Below are 25,193 nucleotides of genomic sequence, written 5' to 3' on the forward strand. Positions count from 1 at the left end.
CATTGGCATTACTGCCCTTGTTGATAGGACCTGAGAAATTATAGATGAATCATAAAATGTCAAGAAGCCATTGAGAAAGAGAAATGAAACGAATTTAAGACCATCTGAGATGCATTTATCGGACTCAGGGCTATTTTTCTTGAACTCTGTCTTTTGTGGCGTTCATTAGCACGTATGGGCAGGAGACCCAAACAGTTCTACCAAAAACAGAGAAGGCACAAAGCGGTTGGAGAAAAGAGCCCTGGACAGTGTTTCCCAGACGAGCTAAGAGAATTTTAGGAGTCCGTCCGTGTTCCGCTCAAGAATAGAATCTCCGTTACTTGAACACTGACTTGTTTCCTTTGTTAAGGGATTCCTTGCTAAGCACAACCACTCTGTAGTAGTTAGCATTTTCTTGAAAGCTTTATTAGAGGTTACATTTAGAATTTTTACGTTAGAATAAAATGACATTTTTATAGTGGAAGGAACCCAGGGTTTGGAATCAGGCTGACCTGGGTTCAAGCCCCAGTGATGCCACCGATAGCCGTGCGACCCTGAGCCACTCTCTCTGAGCTACATGTGTCTCAGCAGTAAAGTGAGGGTGATAATGCCCCAGCCCAAGGTTAGATTTGAGGACTGAATAACTACAATCCTGCGTGAAAAGCATTGGACATCAGTGAATGTGAGACCCTTTCCTCTTCTACACCTGTCCCCCAGGCACGGTTTCATGTCTTTGTCCTAGTTTTGTCCTACTTTTGCAGGAAGAACTTTCTCAAATGTTGCTTAATTAATTGCAAGAGGTGCTTAGCAGACCTTAAACAAAACCAAAAAAAAAAAACTTTAAAATATTTTTGTTATTCTGAAAGTAATACCTTTATTCTTTATATAAAAGTTAGAAAACACAGAGCGCATTACGTGCGATACTATTACCCAGAGGTAATTACAGTTAACAATTTGGTGGGAGTATACATACATTTTTTGAGATGGGCTTATATCCCGTATACTGTATTGTAACTTTTTCTCTGAGCAGAGTTGAAAAATAATGTCACATAACATCATTTTCCTTGTTACAGAGTATTCCTTTCTACAAATGTACTATGATCTGTTTAGCAAGTTCCCCCATTATTGGCTTTTTCACATTTCTCTTGGCAAAAATTTCTATGGCTTTATTAGGAAATTCTCAGACATCATGCTGTAGATAAGACCTTTAAAAAATCTGATGGCAATATTTTTTTCTTGTTTAGGATCTACTCTGGAAAGCCTTTTAGCTTTTGGGTTTTAACTTTGGTTCCGTGTCTTGGCTACACGTACTGAACATTCGTGATAAAGTATTTTGTCCAAATTGGAGGTGACATCATGAGTTATTTTTACACATTGGGAGCTCAACTCAGCTGCTTTATGTCTAATTTATTTTGCTTTTAAAAATCTGTCAGAAGGAGGATCTCTTCTGAGCTTTTCCAAGAGGAAAGAAAAGGTTAAAGGTTTTCTGTTAAAGACTTTGACAGAAGGGTAAAGATGAGAAGATATTTTCTTTTGAAAATGAGAAATGATGGAGTCGCTGTAACTAGCCAAAGTTTCTTCCCGGAAAAGTGCTTTTCTGAAGGCCAAGATCGCCTGTGATGGCAGTTCCCAAAACCGCCTCCGTGCGCCACAAGCGTATGTAGCTTCCAGCCCCGCCCCCCTTCGCCACTGCTGGTATCCGGCCCGGGGTGGAACATGCTAAAGGCCGGCCGTCCACCCCCAGCGTCTGGCGAGGGCCCTCCATGTGCCAGACGTCACTCAGAGACCCGCTGGACTGGACGGAGCTCAATCCAAGGTGGGGGAAAGCTGCTCACGGAAAAGTGCGCACAGTGCCTTGAGTACGAGAGACAGACAGCCATGCTGAGGGGTTCGAGTGAGGCTTCTCAGCCAAGTTGTCCGTGAGCCCGTCGGCATATTCAGGTTGAAGAGGAGAGAGAGGGGAGGGTCGGGGAGCAGTACAGGAGAGGGCCGCTTCAGCTTTCCTTGGTTATAGGGTAGAATCACGTCTTGTTTCAGAGTGGGCTTCACAAATGGTTGCTTTCAAAGTGACCTGACACGTTTATCTTTGCAGCTGAATATGTGAATGAATTACCCCTTTTTTTGAGGTTTTCACTTTCAAAAGTTCCAGAAAGCTATCTTCTGCTTCTTCGGGGGTTTTAAAAAAAATTTTTTTTTTTTTAATATTTATTTATTTTTGAGAGAAAGACAGAGTGCGAGCAGGGAGGGGCAGAGAGAGAGGGAGACACAGAATGCGAAGCAGGCTGCAGGCTCTGAGCTGTCAGCACAGAACCCAACACCGGGCTTGAACCCACGAACCACGAGACCATGACCTGAGCCAAAAACGGACGCTTAACTGACTGAGCCACCCAGGCGCCCCTTCGTTAATTTTAATTAAATTATTTTTAGCTTTGATTTGTTAGTATGACGATTTATTCTTACAATAATTGCTGTAGAGGAAACCTTCTTGCGCTCTCCGGCCGCAGCATAAGCTCACAGAATGGATCCTGAAGCAGCCTTGTCTCTTCAAAGTGTGAGAAAAGGACCTGAAAAACAAAAATGTAGAAATTTACCAGGTCAGAAAGAGTCCAAATTCTAATTTCATTTATGTTGAGTTGAGAAATCGTTGGCCTCTGCCCTGGGTCTCCTATCAACCCTTGGTGTGACCTCACCAGTGAGTCACTTCCGTGGGGCCTCCGCATGAACGGAAAGCAAGGCTCCAACCCGTGTACCAGCCGTGGCGGCGATATGGGGGTCGGGGCCGGGCACTGTGTGCGGGTGGCCTGCAGATCCGTCTGGGAACTGTGGGCGAGCACTGGCCCGGTGAGAACCCTTGCTGGCTCTCAGCACTCCCCAAGGTGGGGCGTTAACCTGTGGTCTGCTGGGAAAGAAAGGGGTGGGGGAGTTGTGCAGTCAGGTCACTTTGGAAAACTTGTGCGAGAAAAGTTAGATTCCTTTTTTGCAGGAGTTTTCAGAACCTTTGTTATGTTACACTGTGCTGCGAATCACTACTGAAAACTTCCTGAGGTTATTTGACCAAGCTACACTTTTATCAGAGATTATCCCACTTTAAAATGACAGCAATTCATGAAACACTGATTCATGAAAGTGAGTATTTCTATTGACAACTCTTTGTTTTGTTTACGGCTTCAGCAGAAATTTACTGAGTGTCTTTGTATACTAGGCTCTGCCTTAGGCCCTGGATATGTGGCAGGGAACGAGATGGATGCAGGCATGGGCTTCATGAATGACTCATGACTTTGGCACTTGCTGTGAAGAAGTAAGGGACCAGGAGAGCCTGTAATATGTGAAGGGGTCAGGGCGGCTGTCCCTGAGGAAGTGACACTGGCCCTCGGTTCTGAGGAACAAACTGGGGAGTTAGCTGGGGGCAGGGAACAGTGAAAGATGACCTACAGAGAGGTGCCCATGACAGTGGGGTCCTTTCTGAATGAGGAGATGGGGTCATGAGGGCAGAGGAGTCAGCTCCTGCGTAGACAGACTGGCCTTCCTCCTGAAAAGCAGCAGGAAACTGTTGCTGGGTTTGAACCGGCCAGTAACCCGATCAGATTGTGTATTTTAAAGGGATCATCCAGGCCAGTGAGTGGAGAATGGGTCGGTCCCTTAGGAAGACAAGGATGTTTGGACAGAGTGATGGAGCCCAAGGCCCGGAACAGAGGGTGGTAAGGGACGGAAGGAGAGAAGTGGATGGGCTTGCGAGTAGTCTAAGGGTAGAATCCGTTAGGAGGAGGGTCTTTAATGACAGAATAACTTCGTTGTAATGGTATAATGGTTTTCCCTTTGGGGAGAAAACCGTTCATTGAATTTAATGGCTTCCGACATTTCACTTTGTTCTGTTAGCCTAAAAGGAAAGTTCTTTTAATTCTCCCTAATGCCTCCTAAATCCACTCTCTTAGCCTGTACCCAGTGACACTTCTTTTTTTTTTTGTAATTTAAGTTTAAGTTTATTTATTTATTTTGAGAGAGAGAGAAAGAGCCTGAGCAAGAGAGGGACAGAGAGAGAGGGAGAGAGAATCCCAAGCGGTTAGCGCAGAGCCTGACGCGGGGCTCGAACTCATGAACCGTGACATCATGACCTGAGCTGAAACCAGGAGTCGGACAGTTAACCCACTGAGCCACCCAGGCGCCCTCCCAGGTCGCCCCATTCTCCTCTGATTTCCTGCCATGGCTTCAATGATCCCCCCCAGCGGGATCCCCCCCAGGATCCCCCCCCCCCCCCAACCAGACTGGAAACACTGCCCATGGCTCCCTAGTGCCTTTGGGATGAACTACCATCTCCTTAGGTTGGTTCATCAAAAGCCTTTCACACATCCGCCATGGCTGCTGGTCTTGCCTTTTCTCTTGCCGCTGTTCTCTGCACTGGCACCCCCGCCCCTGTCCCGTTTCTGTGTTCTGTCCCTGCTAATCTCTGAAATTGAAGCTTCCGGAATGTGCTGTGCATTCTTGGGCTCCTTGCCTCTGCACATGCTATTCCCTCGGCCCCGGGCACTTTCCCTCATTTCTTCACCTGTTAACTCTTCTTTTTTCTAACTCTAAACCTGGCTCACGTGTCATGAGGAACCTTCCTTGACCACCGCCAGGCTGAGTTAGATGCCCCACCCCGTGTTTCTGCACCCTGTGCCCTTCCCCGAGTGGTCATTTGTTCCCGTCTTGTTTGTCTTCCTCACCAGACTGAAGGAGCCCTTCCAGGGCAGGGACTCTGCTCTCTCATCTCCGAACCCCCCTGAAACTAACACCATGCCTGCAACAAAGTAGGCGAACAAATAAGTGACCCAATCCGAGGATGGAATGAGCGAATGAGTGAGCGCCTAAGCAAGAATCCAGTTTTGAGTTTTAGTTAACTTCTAATAACTTTGTCTATAACATTTTAACTTCCTGTTTTTCTTTTATTTCCTAGCACAGCTGAAGGTTTAACAAGGAAAAATATGTCAGATGTCAGTGGGTGGCAAACATTTTTACAAGCCCTTGGCTACTTCCTCAAAATGTTCTTTGGCTCAGCAGCACTCGGCACCCTCACTGGCTTAATCTCTGCACTAATATCCTTTTAATATGATGAGCACGCGTGGCCGAGAAGATTTTCTTAATTACATTCATCTATATTCAGCCATTTTCTCCCCTTCCTTCTGGAGGCTGGGGGCCAGTTTTAGTCTAAGGTTGAGTTTGAAGAAGGATCTTTATTTAGTTTGGGTTTGAGGATCACTTTAATTGAAACTCAAGGATTTTTAGATTTAACATGTTAAGATTTAGGACGTCACTGTTCAAAGCGTCAGATCTCAGTTGGATCTGATTTCAGGGGAGCTTCTCAGTTCAGAAGATTTTCAGTTTCACTGCCTCACTTTTCACATTCAGAGACCTGGAAATTAATTTCCTCTGAAAATACCAGCTTGACTAAGTCTCTACCCCACTGAAAGTGTTTATCTGGAAGACCAGAAAAGAGACTTTTAAAATGAGCTCCATCCAAGTTATTCGCACTGATGGCATTGTTTAACAGCCCATAAGCTTTTCCAGCCGGAGGAGGAAAAGGCTCGTTAAGGCCAATGACACCTTCATTGCTGTAGAAAATTTGTCCTGTTTAAAATAGGAACAGGCACCAGACCATTTCTGTGGGAGCCTAAGCCTGTGTCTCAGGGAGTTGGCCGTCTGGCCCTCGTCCACGAGCAGTTTGTTCCACAGATGGCCGGGAGAGCCACCCCTGCCTGTGACAGCCATGCTTGTCTGCCGTCCTGTTGAATTTTGCCTTCACCTCCTTTGTCCAGAAGTCTAAAGGCTCTATTGTTGGCTGACAGCGTCTCATATTGTACCAATAAACGGGATGGAAAGGAGAACTTTTTCTAGTTCAGCGTTTTCCTCCATATTCCTCTCGGGGGACAGGGGGGCGGGAAGCATCGGCTGTGATGGAGCCAAGTAGATGGGTGCTGTGAGCCCAGCATAGGCACGTGGGCTGTATTTGAATACAGAGAAGATTCTCCTTCCACAAGGGCGTGAGTTTAGAAGTCTCCAGGGATAGGAAGGAGGGTCCTTCTGCGGGGCCTTTTACCCTGGAGTTCTGGGCACCCCGTTAGCGGTCTCCTCTGACGTTGGAGGAGGGGTGAAAGAGTGACTCGGCCCTGGAAGGGACCTGCCATTGTGGGCTGTCCTCAGTCTGGCTGCGGCCCCAGCTCTGCCCCCGCAGCCCCAGCATACTGCCAGCCTTCCGAGTCAGCATTTTTTAAAAACGTTGACTTAGGTTGATTTTAATTTTCCCCCCACCATTTGTCTTAGGAATTTACAGCTCTTAGTGTTTTGTCAGCTTCCCTTTCTTAAAACAGCAGTCTCCCTGCAAAGAAGAAAAAAAAAATCCATAATGACAGGTTTTCATGTGTTACCTTGGAATGTCCCAAACTCTTTTGTGTTCGTTGTTTACCATGTGTATTTGGAAGGCAGCGGTTTTGTGACTTTTCTACATCTCCCGTCAACTGTCCCTTGGTTCTTTTTCCTTGACAACTGTTATTTACGTGCTAAAGCATATTGACTTGAGGAAAACGCCTTCCTTGGAGTTTGGCATGATGATCATTTTTGCTTATCTTCCTTATGGGCTCGCTGAAGGAATCTCGCTCTCGGGTAAGTGACAGAAACATGAAATGCTGGGGTTGACGGCGGTCCTGCCTGGTGAAAGAGGTTATGTCAGTGGGCTCACTTTCAATCCCAAGAGACAGTCACAACTCAGAAGAGCTTAAGCAATAAAGGGGATTTACCGGCCCTGTAAGGACATCTCTGAATTTAGACCTGGCTGGATTCAGGGGCTCAGTGTCATGGTCACATTTTCTCTTCACCCACCATCCTGTAGTGGAGATCAGAATATCACTTCCAGTGCTGCTGCTTTCCCAGAACAAGGCCTCTAAGGGGCCTTCACTCAAAGGATGGGGTCAGCCTGCCAAGGGCAGTGAATCCTCTAGCCTGGCCCTAGCCCCTGGTGCCCACTGATCTGCTATATTCTGTCATTACAGTTTTGCCTCTTCTAGAATGCCGTACAAATGAAATCATGTAGTGCGTAGACTTTTGTGTCTCCTTTCTTTCAGTCATCATAATGCTGAGACACATCCATGTTTTTGCAGGTATCAGTAGTTTATATATACATTCTCACAGCACCACATTTTATCCATTCGCCATTTGAAGGACGTTTGGGTTTTTTCAGACTTTATAGCTACGAATATTTGTGCCTATTTTCAAGTATCTTGGATAAATACCTAAGGGTGGGTCGCTGGGTCATATAGTAAGTATATGTTTTATGTTATTAGAGACTGCCAAGTGTTTTCCGGAACGATGGGGCCATTTGGCATCCCCACCGGAATGTTAAGAGAGACTTCCAGTTGTTTCACATCCTCATCAACACTCACTCTAATGTTTGAAAGTTTAGCCGTTCAGATATGTGTGCGGCAACTTGATTCTGATGTGTTTTGGAGTAATTCTTTCTATTCTGCTTGGGGTTCATGGAGCTTCTTGGGTTTATACTTTATGAGATTATAGCTCTTCACCAAATTTGGTAAATTTTTACCCATTTCTTTAAATGACTTCCTTCTGTTCTCCCATCTCTTCCCCTGTTGGGAGCCCAGTTACTTAAATTATGATAGACAACATGCTATCATCCCATAATACACTTTGCTTTTCTAATTTTTTTCAATCTTTTTCTTTTTTTCTTTCTAAGCTTTACTTTGCTTCGGCCAGTTTCTGTTTCTGTGTCTTTGTGGTTTGGATCTTCTGCCTGCCCATTATCCTGTCGGTCCCATCCAGTGTATCTTTCTTTCTTTTTTTTTTTTTTTTTAATTTTTTTTTTTAACGTTTATTTAATTTTGAGACAGAGAGAGACAGAGCATGAACGGGGGAGGGTCAGAGAGAGAGGGAAACACAGAATCTGAAGCAGGCTCCAGGCTCTGAGCGGTCAGCACAGAGCCCGACGCGGGGCTCGAACTCACGGACCGCGAGATCATGACCTGAGCCGAAGTTGGATGCTTAACCAACTGAGCCACCCAGGCGCCCCAGCATCCAGTGTATCTCTCATTTCAAATATTGTGTTATTCATCTTACAGAAGTTCCCTTTGGGTCATTTTTATATCATTGTTTTCTCTCCTCACGTTCATGATTGTCTCTACATTCCTGAGTATATGGAATACATTTATTTATTTAAAAATTTTTTAATGTTTATTTTTGAGAGAGAGAGACAGAGTGTGAGTGGAGGAGGGGCAGAGAGAGAGGGAGACACAGAGTCTGAAGAAGGTTCCAGGCTCCAAGCTATTAGCACAGAGCCCAACGTGAGGCTCGAACTCATGAACCACGAGATCATGACCTGAGCCGAAGTCGGACGCTTAACCGACTGAGCCACCAGGCGCCCCGTGGAGTACATTTATAAGAGCTGCTGTGCTGTAATGGCCTTGTTTGCCAGTTCCATCCTCTCTGTCCATTCTAGGACTCTTTCTGTCAGTTAACTTTTCTTCTGCCTCTAAGTCATATTTTCCTGCTCTTTGCTTGCCTATTAATTTTGTATTGAATGCCAGTCGTTGTAAACTTTATTATGTCTTTGACTACTAGATTTTCTCGTATTCTTCATAGAGTTCTGGATTTTCTTCTGCCGTGTCTCTAAGTTTCTTGGCATCCATATAATCCTTTTGAAGTTTACTTTTAAACTTTGTCAGCAGGTCCAGACTAGCACTAGGAAGTAATGCAGTGCCCTTCTGAGGACTCTGCCTCCCACTCTGGCCTGTAGGAACGCAAACTTCCCAGCCTTATGTCTCCTTCGGGTTTGTTGGCCTATTGCTTTTAACGGTCCGGGATTCGGGGGGCCACTCTCGCAGTTCTCTGGAGCTCTCTTTCTGTGCAGCCCCTCCTCTCGGGTATCCTGGCTGCTTCGGGTCCCCCTCTTCTCAGCTACACTGACTGTGCTGGGCTCAATTTGGAGTTCCCCTCCCCGAGCCTCAGCCTGGAAACTATGTCAGGGCAGTAAAGTGGGCTGGGGCCTGGAGCAGGAATGGCCACTTTGTTTGTGTCCCTGTCAGTAACGTTTCCCTTCTGACAGTCCCACCCTGTGGTGCCCAATCCAGAAGACAGTTTCATTTCATAGCTTTTATCAGGCCTTCTAGTTGTTTATGGCAGGACGGCAGCTTTCACAGCAGTTATTTCTTCATGGGCGAAGTGGGAGTCCCCAGTGGTTTTTAATGACTGTTGAGCAGAAGTCTCCCCACAGATCACTCTCTGGAATTACACGTGGGAACTCTGTGAGCAGATCTTGCCAAGGAGGACGCCGAGAGGACTCTGGCCATTTTCAATGGAGAACTCTTTGTAAACCTCATGGGGTTTTGTTTGTTTGTTTGTTTGTTTGTTTGTTTGTTTTTAATTTGATTTGTGCCCGAGCCAGTTCTCTTGGATAGTTTTGTCTCAGTATCTGCCATCAAGTTCCTTCTCTTCTCTTTCCTGAATTTTGGCACTTACGTAAACATTACCTGTGAGTCATTGGCTGTAGCCTGGCTATTTTTACCTCTGTTTTTCTAAATTGCTCCCCACCCCTTTGAGATGAACACTGCGTACCTGCTGGCAAAGATAAATTTCATGCCTCTGTTTGGAATTTGTGATTCAAACAGAGGAGTGTGTTTCCTGTTTCCGGAGAGGCAGCGTGAGTTCTGTGACTAGGGTTGCGTTTCCTTGAGGACCTTGGCCGCACACACCAGGAGGGCCGAGGACAGCACGTGCAAGCCAGGAGCACACACGGCCACCCCTCGACAGTTGGCCTGGCTGTGCCCACGTTAGTCTTCGGGATATCTGTCACACAGGGTTTTCAGAGAAGGCTAGGATGGCCCTGATGTGTCGTGAGGACCTTCTAGTCCGTCGGAAAAGGAGTACATCAGGAAAGGTGATGTTTGCTGTCCCTCCTTCCTTTCCACGCGGTGCTTTCCCTGTCACAAAGGCTTGAGCGAGCAGTTGCCAAGAACACGGAGCAGGACGCTGCCTCCAAATCACACACCTAAATCACGTGTTTGGAACACAGCGGTTAAGGACACCGGACAGACCTGGGTATGAATCCCAGCCCCGCCTCTCGTTAGCTGTGTAACCTCACACGGCCCATGTAACCACTCTGAGCGTCCACTTCCTCCTCATGAAATGGGGCCACCCCGAGGCTTGTGGTGAGGGTTAAAGGGAGCGATGCAAGGAAGAATCCTGACCGAGGGCATCAGTGCGTGTTATTAATAGGGTGACCGCACATCCTGGTGGCCCTAACATGTAAATTCATCACTCTCAAAAATATCCTGGTTTCAACAGCCAATTGAATAGTCCCCCCTAATTATGAGTTAGTGTTAGCTGTTCTCAGAATCTTTGTTTTAATTCTATCAGTGTTAGTTATTCTATTCATTTAGGCCAGTTTTGAGGGCCACTTTACCCTCTAAGGACTGAAGGATGAATAGACCCCCACCTTTGTCAGTTTAACCAACTGTGGGCTGAGGGAGGGGGATTGGGGCAGAGTGACACTCTGTCATGATGGGTCACAGAGGATGGAACTTTTGGGGTTGAAGGGTGAGCTTGCAAAATTGACCAGGACGTAACACGTTCTGCAAAAGTTTGGGAAGATGTGGGCCAAAGGTGGAATGTGTTGTGCAGCCCTCACGTGCACAGGTGCATATCCAGGGAATTCCTTTGCAGCACTACCTGTGAGAGAGAACATTTGTGTGTTGGAAGCAACCAAATGTTCATCAGTCATAGGAAATTAAGGAAGTTTGGGTCTGTTCTCAAAATGGAATCCTGCGCAGCCACCGAATAAATGAATTTGACCTATTTGTGCTGCCACAGAAAGAACTCCAAGATGTATTGTTAAATCTTAAGAAAGAAAATTGGAACACCGTGTATTCATCCTTTCTACAAATATTTATTAAATGCCTATCCTGTGCCGAGAACTGTCCTTGGTACTGGGGATGCAGTAGTCAGCAAGACAAGAGCAAAGGAAAGACAGTTCTTTCGTAAACCCATACGGCAACTTCAGGTAGTGAGAAGTGACAGGAAGGAGAGAAATCAGAGCCATGTAATAGTGGCGTGGGGGGGGGCAGACACATCATGCCTTAGGGGATCAGGAAGGTCTCCTCAAACAGGTGGCACCCAAGCTAAGACCTGCATGGTGAGAAGGGAGTCAGCCAAGGAAGGGTCTGGGGCAGGAATGCTGAGCAGTGCTAAGTGTCCCAGATCCACATGAGGGAACTTGACGCCCTCCAGGAAGAGCAGGAAGTACAGCATGGCTGAGGCACAGGGGTAAGGACCCCAGCCCACGGGGTTCTTAGGCCCGAGAAGGAGTTGGGATTCTGTGATATGTGCAAAGGCAGGTCAGTGTTGGGAGGCCTTTTGAAGATCCCTCTGCTGGTGATACATGCCGTGTACATAATGCAATCCTATTTATTGCTTTTTATTTTTTATTTTTTTATTTTTTTTAACGTTTATTTATTTTTTTGAGACAGAGAGAGACACAGCATGAACGGGGGAGGGGCAGAGAGAGAGGGAGACACAGAATCGGAAGCAGGCTCCAGGCTCCGAGCCATCAGCCCAGAGCCCGACGCGGGGCTCGAACTCACGGACCGCGAGATCGTGACCTGGCTGAAGTCGGACGCTTAACCGACTGAGCCACCCAGGCGCCCCTATTTATTGCTTTTTAAAGATAGATAAGCTTTATAATGGCATAGGAAAAGAACTGGCAATCTGTATAGGGAACTGTTAACAGTAGTTACCTCTCTAGGCGAGGTGATGTGAATGGAGATTATCTTGTTTTACTCTGTACCTCGGAGTCTGGATGTTTTAAAGCAAACTATGTTTATTTTGAGGTAATTAGCAAAGAAAACTGACTATGGTTTGATCCAGACTTCAGCAAGTTCATCATATTTTACCTACAGTAAGGTACAGTACACTGGAAGTCGTACCACATGACACGTTTCACCTTCTGCCTTTGGACTTGAATCTCTATTCATCACCATTCTTCATTATGTTTAAAATAGTGGGTTTAACTGAGACTAGAAATAGATTTCCCCTCTCCCTCCCTCCCCCTTTCCTTCCTTCTTTCCTTCCTTCCAAGAAGCTGACCTTTTTACTGCACTGTTATTTACATCCTTAAATGATTTTGCCTTCTAGAAGAAGTACACGTGTCAGAATTCTTACAGGGCATTTTTTTTTTAATGTTTATTTTTGAGAGAGAGAGACAGCGTGAGCAGGGGAGGGGCAAAGAGAGAGGGAGACACAGAATCTGAGCTGTCAGCGCAGAGCCCGACGCGGGGCTCGAACTCACAGACCGTGAGATTATGACCTGAGCCAAAGTCAATGCTCAACTGACCTAGCCACCCAGGCGCCCCAAGGGCATTTTTTAAAATACCCAGATCTTTTGTCTCTATAAGTGAGCCTATTTGCGCCATTTTCCCCGTGGTGTTTTTACAGCATGTGTGGAGGGCACCTGCAGGGGGTGAAGGTGGTCTGGGTGGCGGAAAAGCTACCTGAGCTTAGGGAGCACTCAGGGCAGACACTTGAGCTGCCCCTTGGGCTTTTGCACCCTCTGCTGACGCTGACTCTTCCCTTTCCCCAGAACTCGAGAGATGTCCCCACCTCAGACTAGCCCGGGGTAAAGGCGGTGGCTGGCTGTTCACTCTTGCATTGGACAGAGGGCTCATTTTCATATGGTCCAAATTCAGCCTCCAGATGGGGTTTGTTTATCTATACGGAAAAGTTGTTAATATTTGAGTCGGTTGTCGTCATTAGAAGCTGGGAGATTTCCCATAAGAAACAGATTTCTGGCATTTCTCAAAAAGCCAGAAGGGAGACTGGTCAGCACTTAGGCCCCCCACCCACAGGGCTGCCATCAGAACTTTGTAGGTGGGCTTGTGTCTTCTTCGCCCACGTGCTGGTCACCCTTTTTTAATTTTTATTTTTATTGTCTGGCCCCTAGAGATTCTGTTTCCAAACCCTGGCCTAGGGCGCCAGACTGAGCAAGCCAGCCAGACCCCTTCTGGGCTATGCTTGTCCCCTTGCTGCAGAGCGCTGAGGCAGGACGGGCCCGAGGGTGGGCAGGAAAGGTCCCTGGGGCTCTGGCAGCGGGTGCTAGCATTCAGTCCCAAGGCAGCTCCCACATTCTGCTGTCACGTCTGACTTCCCAGAGCCTTTGGCTTTCTTGGAGTTGTCATTTAATGTTGGGACTCCAGCGGGTGGTGATGACCTCTGTGGGTGGGACAACAATGCCGGTGGAAGCCCACTCGTGTCACAACCCAAACGTGACTCAGGCTCCTCTGGGGCTGACCTTTACTTCAAGGTGAGCACTGCAAGGTCTCAGCTTTGCCAGTGAGTTGATAACCCTTCTCGAAGCAGACTGGTGAAACAAAACCCCTTGGAAGCCCAGAAGCTAGGAACTTTTGCCGCTGGACTGTGATGCTAAGGCTCAAGTCCGTAAAAACTGAAGTGTGTCTGTGCCTCTGTTCGTGATTGAGCCTCAGTTTTCTCATCTGGACGTTGGGACTGACAGCACCCACTCATGGAACCATCAGGGGCTAGTGAGGACAAGCCATGTACAGTGCCCGTCACAGGACCAGGGCTGAACAGGTGTGGGCAGTCTCGCAGCTGTTCAGTGGAGTCCCACACCCAGCCTCTGGTCTCTCCCCTTTTTCACGTTGCTTTGCCTTCGCTATGTTTTGTTGCAGCGTCAGAAAGGGTCAGCAGTCTGGAAGGTCACCTGCAGGAGCGGACTGGGACAACAGCTGGAGGCTTTCTTGTGTGTGTCTTATCTAGCGGAGCAGTGGTTCAGAGCGACTCTTGACCTGCAGAGTCCTCTCGGTGCCCTTGAGGAGCAAGGAAAGCTGTCGCCCGTCCTCCCCTTTCCCTGTCCCATCTTGCCAGGTGTGCCTTATGGGAAACATTGCTGGAATTTTCCTGCCCAGCCTCCTCTGTAGGAAAGAATGAAAGAGCAAAGGAATTTGCTGTTTCCCAAGAGGACTGGGAAATAACCTGGCTCTGCCGCGGCTCTCCCTCAGGCCAGCAGTGCCTGGTGTGCCGCACACAGAGGGGGCCTGCCTGTATTTGGAGGTATTGTTTAGACCACAGGCTGAGCCCTTGAAATGTCTCCGATGCAGTTCTGTGATCACCCTTTTCCAAATGGGGAGTCAGCCAGTAATCCCTGTCTGTCTACAGAGTGGCAGGACTGAGTTAAAATTTTGCGTATAAATTTTGACTTGTAATTCATACATTTGGGCACCTTATTTAATGCCTTTGTAAAAACCTCAGCTTCCTTGCATGAAGACGAGACCCCCTTTCTGCTGCGGAGGCAGAGGGCAGCACTGAGAGGTAACCCAAGCACAGAGCTTGGGGAGTAGTGAGGGGCAGTGGGCAGATGCAGAGATCAGTCCTGAGTGACCAGTAGAAGGGGTGGACTCTCTTGTGGAACTTTAGACAAAGGACACAGGGGCGCCTGGGTGGCTCAGTTGGCTGAGCGTCCAACTTCAGCTCAGATCATGATCGCACGGTTCGTGTGTTCGAGCCCGTGTCGGGCTCTGGACTGACAGCTTGGAGCCTGGAGCCTGCTTCGGATTCTGTGTGTCTCTCTCTCGCTCTCTGCCCCTCTCCCACCCACACTCTGTCTCTGTCAAAAATGAATAAATGTTCAAAAAAAAATTTTTTTTAAGAAAAGACATATAGCCTTTTATTGTCATTCTTCTCTGTTTATATTATAGGAGTAACTCCTGGTGATTATGGGAAAATTAAAAATTAAATAAAAATCCACCCATTCTCCACATCCATTCTCGTGCTCCCTTTCTTCCCCAAGAGTGGTTCACCTGCACCCCTTCTCTCCATGGGTGATGCAGACAGCTCACGCCTGTTCGGCCCTGGTCCTGTGATGGGCACTGTACGTGGCTTGTCCCCGTTCCCCTCTGACAGCTCCATGAGTGGGTGGTGTTAATCCCAGTGTCCAGATGAGAAAACTGGGGCTTGGAGAGGGGAAGAAGCTTGGCCTGAGGTCACCCAGCCTCGGGAAGGAAGCTGCTGGAGAGGGGGGCCTTTAGCATTTCTCTACAACCTCTGGGAGGCCCCAGCTATTCTATTTTTTGCCTTTTTTTTTTTCTGAAAACACGTAATCCCAGAGGGTCCAGTGACTTGTAGAAAAGTGTGATATTGTTTGCGTATCACGTAGCAGGTGCTTTTCTGCTCTCCTCATGTCTGCTTGCCTCTTGCTCCCTCGCTAGGCATCATGGCCATCCTGTTCTCGGGCATTGTGATGTCCCACTACACGCACCATAACCTGTCCCCGGTCACCCAGATCCTCATGCAGCAAACCCTGCGGACCGTGGCCTTCCTGTGCGGTGAGTTCTGCTCTGTGTGGTTCTGCGCAGGCCTGCCCACAGCTCACTGCTCTGCCACACCCTGATGCAGGAGGCCTCAGATTCTCCCTCTCAGGAGAGACAGCAGAATTCCTCAGAGCCACATACTGCGCTCCCTTATCTTTTGTTTGTTACCCTGGCTTTCAGATTCCATAATGTAAACCTAACTCCTGAGAACTTTCTGGAACATTTGATGGCCTACAATTTTAAGACTAAAAATAATGAGACGCATATGTTTGTAATGTTTCAAAGTGACAGTCCCAAAAATGTGTTCCTTGGCACTGGCACTGGTGAGGGTTAGGTGGGACGAGACTTCCCAGTCCGACAAGAGTCTGGAAAATCCTGGGGAAAATACAGTTTCAGCTTGTGAGCTGCAGGAGCATCTTGAGTTACTGAGGAGGGGGATGGGGAGTATAGTTAGAGCATTTCCCCAACCTGTCCACAGGCCCCTTTTCCGCTAGAGCGGCTTGAAGGACATGATCCGGGAGCTGGCACACTGATGCTCTGTTGGGCGGGGCCCGCTGTGAGGACTGTTTCTGTCAGACAGTTTCAGTGTGAGCTCTTGCTCCCCCACACTCTGTACCTCCCTGCCTCCTCCCTGGTTAAGAGCTGGCAGCAAAGGACGCACGCTCACACGGTCCCTCCCCTCCGGCTTCCCGGGTGGCAGGGCCCTGGCATCATCGCCAGCATCTGCCTGGCACTGCGGCGGGGTTCCTCTCATTTCCAAGCACAGGCGCCACACCGTCACGTGCTGGGAGGCAGGGCCAGGCCGTGCAGAGGCTTCCTTCTGCAGCCCAGGGGGTTCACATGCCCAGAGGTCAGATGACCTGCCCGCGGTTAAGAATTGATTCTGGAATCCAGGTCTGTCTCTTCCTGGTCCGGGGGGCTCTTTTTTCCACAACGTCCGACTCACAAAGTCCTAGCCAGGGACGCTGAGCCTGACTCTCACAGTTAAAGTAATATAAAGCAAAACACCCATCTATTTTGTACCCATCGGACTGGCACGCCTTTGGTTTGCTAATACCCACTTCTACCGTGGGCATATGGAACGCAGGCCCCACTGACAGGCGTGGGCACTGATGCCATCTTCTGGGTTTCAGAGCCGTATGCTCTTTGACCCAGCAGTGCTCCCATCAGGAATTTAGCCTGGACATTTGTCATAACTGGTAACAGCAGAAACAGAAACAGCTTAAGTATCTATTGGTGGAGGCTTTGTGAAATGAGCCGTGACATACCGATATAATGGAATGTGTGCTGCCAGGGAAAAGCGTAACATAGATCTGAGTAGGTTCTAAATGAGCTTATTTGGAAAGATCACAAAAATGTTTATTAGATAAGAAAAAAAATTCAGGGAGAAGGGTGGGAGCAGCTTGTGCACTTGCTTTAAAAAGAGACACGTTTGGAGGAAAAACGTGGCTGAAATGTTTTAAAACAGCCTCTGTTGTAGGATGTTCAGCTATTTTAAAATGCAGTCTTTGTCTCCCTGATTATTAGACTATTCTGGGGGACACCACAGGTTGAGCAGGGAGACTAGTGCTGGAAATTCATACGATGCTTTTTCTTGGGATATACAAGTGCCTGCTTGCACAGACAGTAGGTGTCAGACTCTTTCTGACTTGAGGGGTGAAGCCGAGAGTTGGAAATACCCTCCTTGCTGCAGACCCTGCGGGCCTAAGCCATCTTCCCAACCCTGTGGCGGCATTAACTACGCGAGGTCGAGCATTTAGCTCAGTCCGCCCCGGCAAGGAAGTCGGCAGAGGGCCCTTGCCACATTAGTTATGTGGTGTCTGCGGCCATTTGCTCCGAATTTTTGCCGCTCTGCTGTAGTCGTGATCCTTGCTAATCACAGTGTTCGACAAATAGACAAGTTCGTGTGTTCATCATCTTCCCGGGCGGGAGAGTATTGATTTGCATGCGTTTGACAGTTGACCCACTGCCTGGGGAGATTCTGAACAAGCGCGGGTTGTGTGTGTGAGAGGGAAGAACGGAAGACGCCAGGCACACGTTCCACCAGGATCTCGGCCGCGGCATTTTCCAAAAAATAAGCAGAGTGTTACAGCGGACTCTCACTCGCCGTGAAATGTTTGCTTGCTTAACAATTTAGTACTGTGTTAGAAGAAAATAGTTGGGGCTGAATAATCCATTCTTTGGTTTGTTTCAGAAACATGTGTGTTTGCATTTCTTGGCCTGTCCATTTTTAGTTTCCCTCACAAGTTTGAAATTTCCTTTGTCATCTGGTGCATAGTAAGTATTTTCCTTGTTTTTTATTTAATTACTTATTTGTAGATCAATAACCACATGTTCTGGATTCATTTATGTAACTGTTAACTGTTCAAGGTCAACAGCTACATAGACACTCTTCTGTTTAAAGTTTCTTTTGTTAAAAAATCACAAACATACAATAACAGGAAAAGGGATGGAATTAAGTGAATGAATATCCCTGGGAATGAATTTTTACTTCTTTTTAAATTTTAAACGGCCTTGAATTTATGGTATTGTCTAAAAAGTAAAAGTTTATCTGTTTTCTCTGGTGGTAAAAGCAGATCTCAGAATTGGAACACATAATTGACCATAACCATGTAAAAACATCATGCATAGAAACAAAAACCATGTTAAAAGATATAGCTCAATGTTCACGGTGGTTATAGAATTGGGGATGATTTTCTTTTCTGCTTTTTCTGGATAATTTATAACGCATATATTTACTTATTACTGTAATTTTCTTCCAATGTGTCCATTTTGGAACGTGACCTTGGACACTTGTATGAAGTAAAGATTACCAGGCCCTTACCTCCCCGGAGGTTCATCCAGAACAGTCATCCCAGGTGATTCTTACGATTCAGAAGGTTTGGGAAACTTATCAGTGGACTCGAGGCGGCGGGAGGAGACAAATTAAAATATACCTTTAAAAAGGGAAAAGAAAAGTTTAATCATTCACAGTAGAATAAAATCTTTTGGAGAATGGAGTGGGGGAGAATAAATGTTTAGCATTTAAAACAAAGGTCCAGCTCCCTCGGGCGTCTGATGGAAGTGACATGAATGGCTTCTAACATGTGGGCATTTAGCCTGGTGCTCCCAGGCCTGCCTTCCCTTGGTGTGAGCTCACCTCCCATAGGCCCGCCTGCTGATTCATACTGTAATCCCTAATTTCATCTTTGTTGTCCTTTTAGATCCACTGTTAATTTAAGACATGTGAGAACACACCTTGTTGTTGCTGAATTATCATAATTCATCTTCAGTTAGCTTTTATTACCAATGCCACTTAACAAAACCCAGCTGTTGAGAGGCAGGCTTTTTTTTAGCACTTTCACCTACCGTGTGCAAACCAGTGAGGCCTACCTGTTTGGCATGGGGGGAAACTGAGGCACAGAGAAGCTAAAGAACCCTGAGGAAAAGTGTTTCTCCTTGCAGCAAGAGCCCTTTGCTTTTGTCACTGTTATGTGTCCTCCGAACTCAGGTTTCAGGACAGAGAGAACAGCAGCAAGAGCCATTTACAGAAAGTATAGCAGCCTTCAGTGTGGTCCCTGGGTAAAAGGGGCCACATGTGGTCAAACCCGAAACCCAGGCGCGGGAACGAAAGATCAGATTTCAGTGGGTGAAACGAGATGGCTCTCTCGGCCGTGGGCTGCGAGCCAAGGGAAAAAGGGAAGGTGCTCCGGAGGGGGAGCTGGGGCTCCCCCACCGTTGCCGGAGGCTTCCCCGTGCTATTCCGATGGGTCACCTTCCGCTCACTCAGTGGTCAAGGGCACGGGCTGTCGGGGCTGACCAGGTTTGGGACATGGCTCCACAACGTCCTGCCTGGGTCAGCTTGGACCTGTTACTTAACTTCTCTGTCTCCGCTTACTCCTGAAATGGACACAGTAATACCTGCTTCATAAGCATATTGCAGGGATCTAAACTGAACAGGATAGAATGCATAGAAAATGCTTAGCACAGTGTCTGACATAGAAATGTTACATGATTGGGAGCCATTGTTATTAACTCGGCCATCCGAGGCACACGGTCCAAAGCAGGCTGTTTGTGCTTGTTAAAAGAATAAACTTAGAGTCTACCGAATGTACACGTGTGTATCGTACGTATGCTATTTTAAGTTAGTTTAGTGAGAACCAAGATGAAAACAAAGAGAGCAAATTAATAGTAGTGCTAGGTATCCACTTAGAAAAGATTTCAACCTTATCTAAAGCTGTATTTTGTTAAGACCGACTCTGGAGATGGTTAGGAGCCAAAAGCCATGGCAAGCAACTGACCAGACAGGGTGTGTGTGACCTCCTTCTAGAACATACCTACACATTCCTTTTTCTTGGAGAGCAGCATTTACGAGAAGCATTACATGGGCCCTTCTCAGTGATCACTCCTTTCCCTGAGGAGTGGGGCACCCACGGGAGGGTGAGGAGCACTTTGTCTGTCCCTCCAGAGCTAGCCCATTGGGAATGATTAGCGCAGGCCCGTCCCATGGCGGAGCACCTTGGGGGGAGTGAGATTGCCCCTAAATTAATCTCTGGATAGTTTGGCATGGCCTCTTGCCATTCAGCTTTGTTCTGCTCTCGTAACGAAAGCCGGCTTTGATGCCTTGTTAGTCGTCTCTTTCTGGCTACGGAAACGTAACGTACAAAGTGCTACCCTTTCCCAGACTCCTAGACACTGGCGTCTAGAGCGGCACGCCCCAGCTGGGTCTCTGCCTAGCACTGTCATTCATGTCTCTCATGGCCAAGGGGAAGGCTGTGTTTATTACGGGCGTGTCACAAGATCTGTGTTAGCTTCAACAAGCTTAAACTTGGAAGACCAGAGGTTTCTGAGACTTAGTTGGTTGTTATTCACAGGTACTTGTACTGTTTGCCAGAGCGGTGAACATTTTCCCTCTTTCCTACCTCCTGAATTTCTTCCGTGATCATAAAATCACACCGAAGATGATGTTCATCATGTGGTTTAGTGGTAAGTCCAATGCTGAATGAACAGTGGAAGGAAAATACGTCGTATAAAGGCACACGTCGTGTAGAGAGAGCCCTTTGACGATGAGCAGGCCTCAGAAGGCAAAAACCATACGAGCTCCCGCTTAACAAGCACCTACTGTAACCCAGGCCCCGGGCGAGTCCCTTGCAGACAGGACCCCTCACAGCCTCGGTGCCATGAGTAAATGGGTAGAGTGCACATCTCCTCCACACGTGAGGAGGCTCAGGCTCGAGGGCAAAGGACTTGAGTCGGGGGACGACAGGAGGCAGAGCCAGCATTTCCTGTCTCTCTGTCCCTGCTCCTCTGGACAGACAGGGCCGCCCGGGTGAGATTCGAGGCGCAGCTCTCACCAGCCTGCAAGTAACGAAGGGCTCAAAATAAAAAAGTTTGTTTAAACTTTTTTGCCAGTACAGGCTGGGTTTGGATATTTTTTTAATTTAGTCACTGAGTTCTGAGAGTCGATTGGAACATTTTAGTTTCTGTGCAAATTCCTCTACCTTTTAAAGGATGGGAATGATTTCCTATTTGGTACCTAATGAACTGGCTCCTTAGGCATCTTTAAATTTGTTTTTGAGCAATATGTCCAGCTCTTTGTACTTTCTTATTTAAATAATATAATTTAAATATTCCACGTGGGTCAGGGTATAGCAACATGCCTTATAAGCTGTTCTCTACTCAACAGCATTATCTATAATTCCTCACAGATTTCTCCCCTCTTTCAAAAGGCCTTGTTTAAAATATTTATGTGTGTCTGTGCGAGGTATGTATGTATGCAGAGCGAGAGAAACTTTTTTCTCGATCTTTCTTGCCAGTGAGAAAAAAGTTTTTGTAAAGTAGTTGATTTCAAAGAACATCTAAGAGATGTTGTATCAGATATTTTACATGTTATGTGAGCTTCGTGGGAGAGGGGCGCAGGCTAAGAGACCTCTGTGGGCACGGGGCGTGCTGCTTTAAACAGTGAGGGCTGTTGGCCCCAGCGGTTTTCTGAGCCCCCTCCCCACAGATTTTCACCCTCTCTTTGCTGGATCCTCAACCTCTGTCTCTACTGAAGCATCATCATTGAAACTCTTGAAGATTCTTCTCTTTGCCTCTAAAAACCCAGCAACTTCAACCCAGATCCCTCCCACACACCCCCTCCAGCTGCTTCCCGTCTCCCATCGCAGCCAGATCTCTTTAAGCGGGCTGTCCTCACCTGTTTGCTTCACTCTGTCACCCCCTGTTCACGGGGCTGAACTTGGCCTTGCCCAGGTCACCAGCGACCTTCTGCAGCCAGACCTGGTGGGCCCTGGGTAGCCCTGGTCCAGCCCAGCTCCATGGCTTTGAGCTCCTTCTTCCCACCGACCTGCTTTCTGCCCGGAGACCCTCTTCCCTGGGCCTCCGGGCCATGCTCCTGGTTGCCCTCTTTTCCCTTTGGGGTCTCCGCAGTTTCCCTCTCCTCCTTTAGAGACCCCTCAGTATTGGCTTCCCCAGGACTCAGCCGCAGACCCGCTGCTGCTCTTGTGTTCCCACAGGCCCGCTCATCCTGCGGCAGTTCCCATACTCCCAGAGCTGTTTGCGCTTAGATCCTGACTCCTGCGTCTAGATCCTCCTTCAGTGCTATGGAGACACTGCGATCTCATTGTCTAGGACTGAACTTACCTTCCTGCCCAACCTGCTGCTTTTCCAGCATCCCCTTTCCATGGAAAACAATAATGTGTATTACAACAAACGTGTGGCTAACTCAGTGTTTGCTGTGTCTGCACCTGTCCTGTTCCAAGACATTTTATCCTCAGGCCACCAGCCTGGCAGGCCCTGTTTTTAGTCCCGTGTGACAGGTTGAGAGGTTGAGTTGAGTCTCTCGCTTTAACCTGAGAGGCCTGGGGGAAAGCAGGGCATTAGGGGGTAAATCCAGGAGCTAGACTCCAGACCCTGTGCCTGGACCACTCCTAGGACGCCCCACCATCGTCCGTGCCCTTCCCTTCCTCGGCCACCCCACCTCCCGCTCGCCCCTGTGGCCTGTTGCTTCTACTCTCCATGTCTCTCTTAATGCCATCCCCCTGCTGTGTCCCCGTCTTGGGTCTACACTGCTCCTGTGGTCACACCCCCATCATGCTGTGATGCTCCAGCCTCCGTGTCCGGACCAGATCCTTCACTGTGTGCCCCCCCCCCCATTCCCCCCTTCTTCTGGCACTCACCATCTCACGGGTCCTTGTCTGAGGTCTCCCCTCCCCGGGACCTCCCCTCTCTGGCACCAGGCAAGCCAGGAATTTTGCCGGGAAGTGCTGTTTTCAGTGCAGCCCTTCAGCCCAGCTAGCAGCCTTGCGGGGGACCACACCAGGAAGGAAGAAGGGAAGAGTTCATGAAGCAGTTCCCAGCAGCCTCTGGCCAGCAGCAGAGCAGCCCCGAGCCTATCAGGAGCTGCGCAAGGGCAGCATCTTCAGGAACCAGGGGCCGCTGGCCAAGTTGCCTTCTTTGTGTGGCCCCGGGAGGACATGTCTTTCTCAGTCTCAGTTCCACATCTATCTATCTATCTATCTATCTATCTATCTATCTATCTATCTATCGTGAAGAAATGGAGGACCAGCTTTACCGGCTCTCCTGTGAAGGTCCAGCGAGATTGTGTGCGCAGAGCCCTTAGCACAGGGCCTGGCACACACACGGGGAGTGTGAGCCCTAGGCTGGATAATTCTCACGCATGCACATCTGGGGCTTCGTGGCCCGGACAGGTCACCTCCTGTGAGCTGCTCGGCCGTCCTGTGAGGTGGGAGTGGCATGAGCTCAGGTCCCACTTCTCTGCAGCCTGCTCTCCTCACACCCCTGAGCCTCACGGGAGGACCTCGCACTCGGCAGTGGGGTGCGTTAGAATGTGCGGCCGGCCTGAAACGGGGCCGTGCCCGGATTGCCAGGGCGCCCGGTCGGTGACGCAGCTCCCTCCTCCCTGTGCGTCCCCTCTGACCCCCTCCCCTGCCCCCAGGCCTGCGGGGGGCCATCCCCTACGCGCTGAGCCTGCACCTGGACCTGGAGCCCATGGAGAAGCGGCAGCTCATCGGCACCACCACCATCATCATCGTGCTCTTCACCATCCTGCTGCTGGGCGGCAGCACCATGCCCCTCATCCGCCTCATGGACATCGAGGACGCCAAGGCGCGCCGCCGGAACAAGAAGGACGTCAACCTCAGCAAGACGGAGAAGATGGTGAGTGCCGCGTGGGCCCGGGTCGGGGGCAGGGGCTTGGCCTGCACCGCAGCTGGGAAAGGGGGAAACGAGACACGATTTGAGGACCTGAGCACCTACGCACGCACGCACGCACGCAGAACCAGAATTCTGAGGGGGAGCCTGGGGGGCCCAGCGTTTTGTGGATTCCCAAGCCCTCCCGGTGATGCTGATGCGGCCGGAGTTTGAGGACCACCGCATCCACGTGCCCTCCACGCCCCTCCCCCCTCCTGCACCCGCACCACCGCCCGGGCCCGCCAGCGGAGGCCACGTGGCTGTGGCTTCAGAGCCACTCCTCCAGCAGAGCAGCAGATGCTACGTTCACACTCTGGTGGCCTTTGGTCATCCCTGCGGAGGGCGGGCCTGGCCTGGGCCCGGGGCCTGGAGCGGTGCTGACCTAGATCCAGTGACCTGACACCGCCTCCCCCTCCAGACCGGCCCTGCCACACGCTACTTGTTCTCCTTGCCCTCCGGCTCCCACCAGGACCGTTCCCCGCCCCCCACGCTGACCAGGAGACGCCGGCCCAGGGCAGAACCACAGCTGGTGCAGCTACGGGCAGAAACGACGAAAGAGCCTCCCTTGTTCCGTTTTCTGGGAATGAAATAACCTAGGTGGCAGTTCCCAGTCCTGCCTGCACATAGAATCACCCTGGAAAGCTTACAGACCAAACCCCAGCCCACACATAAATTCTGGTTTATTCGTAATTCAGGTTTATCCCTGGGTATCCATCGTGTTTTCACAAACCTTCCCGCCTCCCCGTGGGCTCCCAGGAGGCGCTTTGCTGGCCACAGACACCCCGCACTGATGCGAAAGCACAGTTAGGGCTGGGGACACTGGTGGCCGGAAGCGAAGGGCCGCTGGATGGGCCGGGTGGTGTGGGGCCCCCCAGGAAGACGCCCGCTGATGACCCTCAGACCGCCTCCCCTCCCCCCGCAGGGCAACACCATCGAGTCGGAGCACTTGTCGGAGCTCACAGAGGAGGAGTATGAAGCCCACTACATCAGGCGGCAGGACCTCAAAGGCTTCGTGTGGCTGGACGCCAAGTACCTGAACCCCTTTTTCACGCGGCGGCTAACTCAGGAGGTGGGACACTGGCCCGCGCCCCCCAGCTGAGGGTCCCTCCCCTTCCTCCCTCAGGACCTGCTGCGGCCAGGAGCAGGTGGGCAGCGGGGAGCCGGCCGGGCCAGCTCCCCCCTACTCGGCCCTCCCCAGGCCGGCAGCTGGATACGCTGTGGAACTCAGCATCTGCTGTTTTTCCTTCACTGCCATTTTTAGCGCTAGTTTAATAATAGACTCGTCAACAGTTTGGTTTTCCTGGATGATAGACTCAGGACGTTGATCGGCTACTGAGTCTGAGCTGAAAATTTCAAACATGCGGGGCCTCGGGCATTGGCTTAGGGCTCTTGTCCATCCCCCTGGGCACAGCTGTCCTCTGGGTGACAGTGACACAGTCTCCTGGGGACCGGCTTGGGCCTGCTTTGCCGAAACTGCCATCCGGCCCCACCTTGTTTCTGAGCCATTTTCCCTCGCCGGCGGTCATGATCGCCGTCAGCGTGGGAGCTCTTGCCGAGCCGGGTGTTGCGCCAGACGTTAATCATCGTAGCTGCGTTTCAGCCTCCCGACATCTTGTGTCGTGGCTGCAGCTGCTCTTTGACTGGACGCTGGGGAGACTGAGGCCTAGA

At 49.3% G+C, this 25,193-nt stretch overlaps 1 protein-coding gene across 3 annotated transcripts in view; it reads left to right on the forward strand.

Moving 5' to 3' along the window:
• The window catches only part of SLC9A8 (solute carrier family 9 member A8), a 70,175-nt gene that overhangs the window by 39,980 nt on the left and 5,002 nt on the right, over positions 1–25,193 (forward strand). For all 3 annotated transcript variants that reach the window (XM_078443962.2, XM_078443964.2, XM_078443963.2), the window contains 7 exons: positions 4,913–5,051; positions 6,510–6,615; positions 15,234–15,350; positions 17,530–17,612; positions 20,189–20,300; positions 23,272–23,492; positions 24,448–24,594. In XM_078443962.2, coding sequence (XP_078300088.1) covers positions 4,913–5,051; positions 6,510–6,615; positions 15,234–15,350; positions 17,530–17,612; positions 20,189–20,300; positions 23,272–23,492; positions 24,448–24,594 — 925 coding nt within the window. The remainder of the gene's footprint in view (positions 1–4,912; positions 5,052–6,509; positions 6,616–15,233; positions 15,351–17,529; positions 17,613–20,188; positions 20,301–23,271; positions 23,493–24,447; positions 24,595–25,193) is intronic.

The sequence above is a fragment of the Panthera onca genome, chromosome A3 (assembly GCF_046562875.1).
Source record: "Panthera onca isolate mPanOnc1 chromosome A3, mPanOnc1 haplotype 2, whole genome shotgun sequence".
Classification (NCBI taxonomy): Eukaryota; Metazoa; Chordata; class Mammalia; order Carnivora; family Felidae; genus Panthera; species Panthera onca.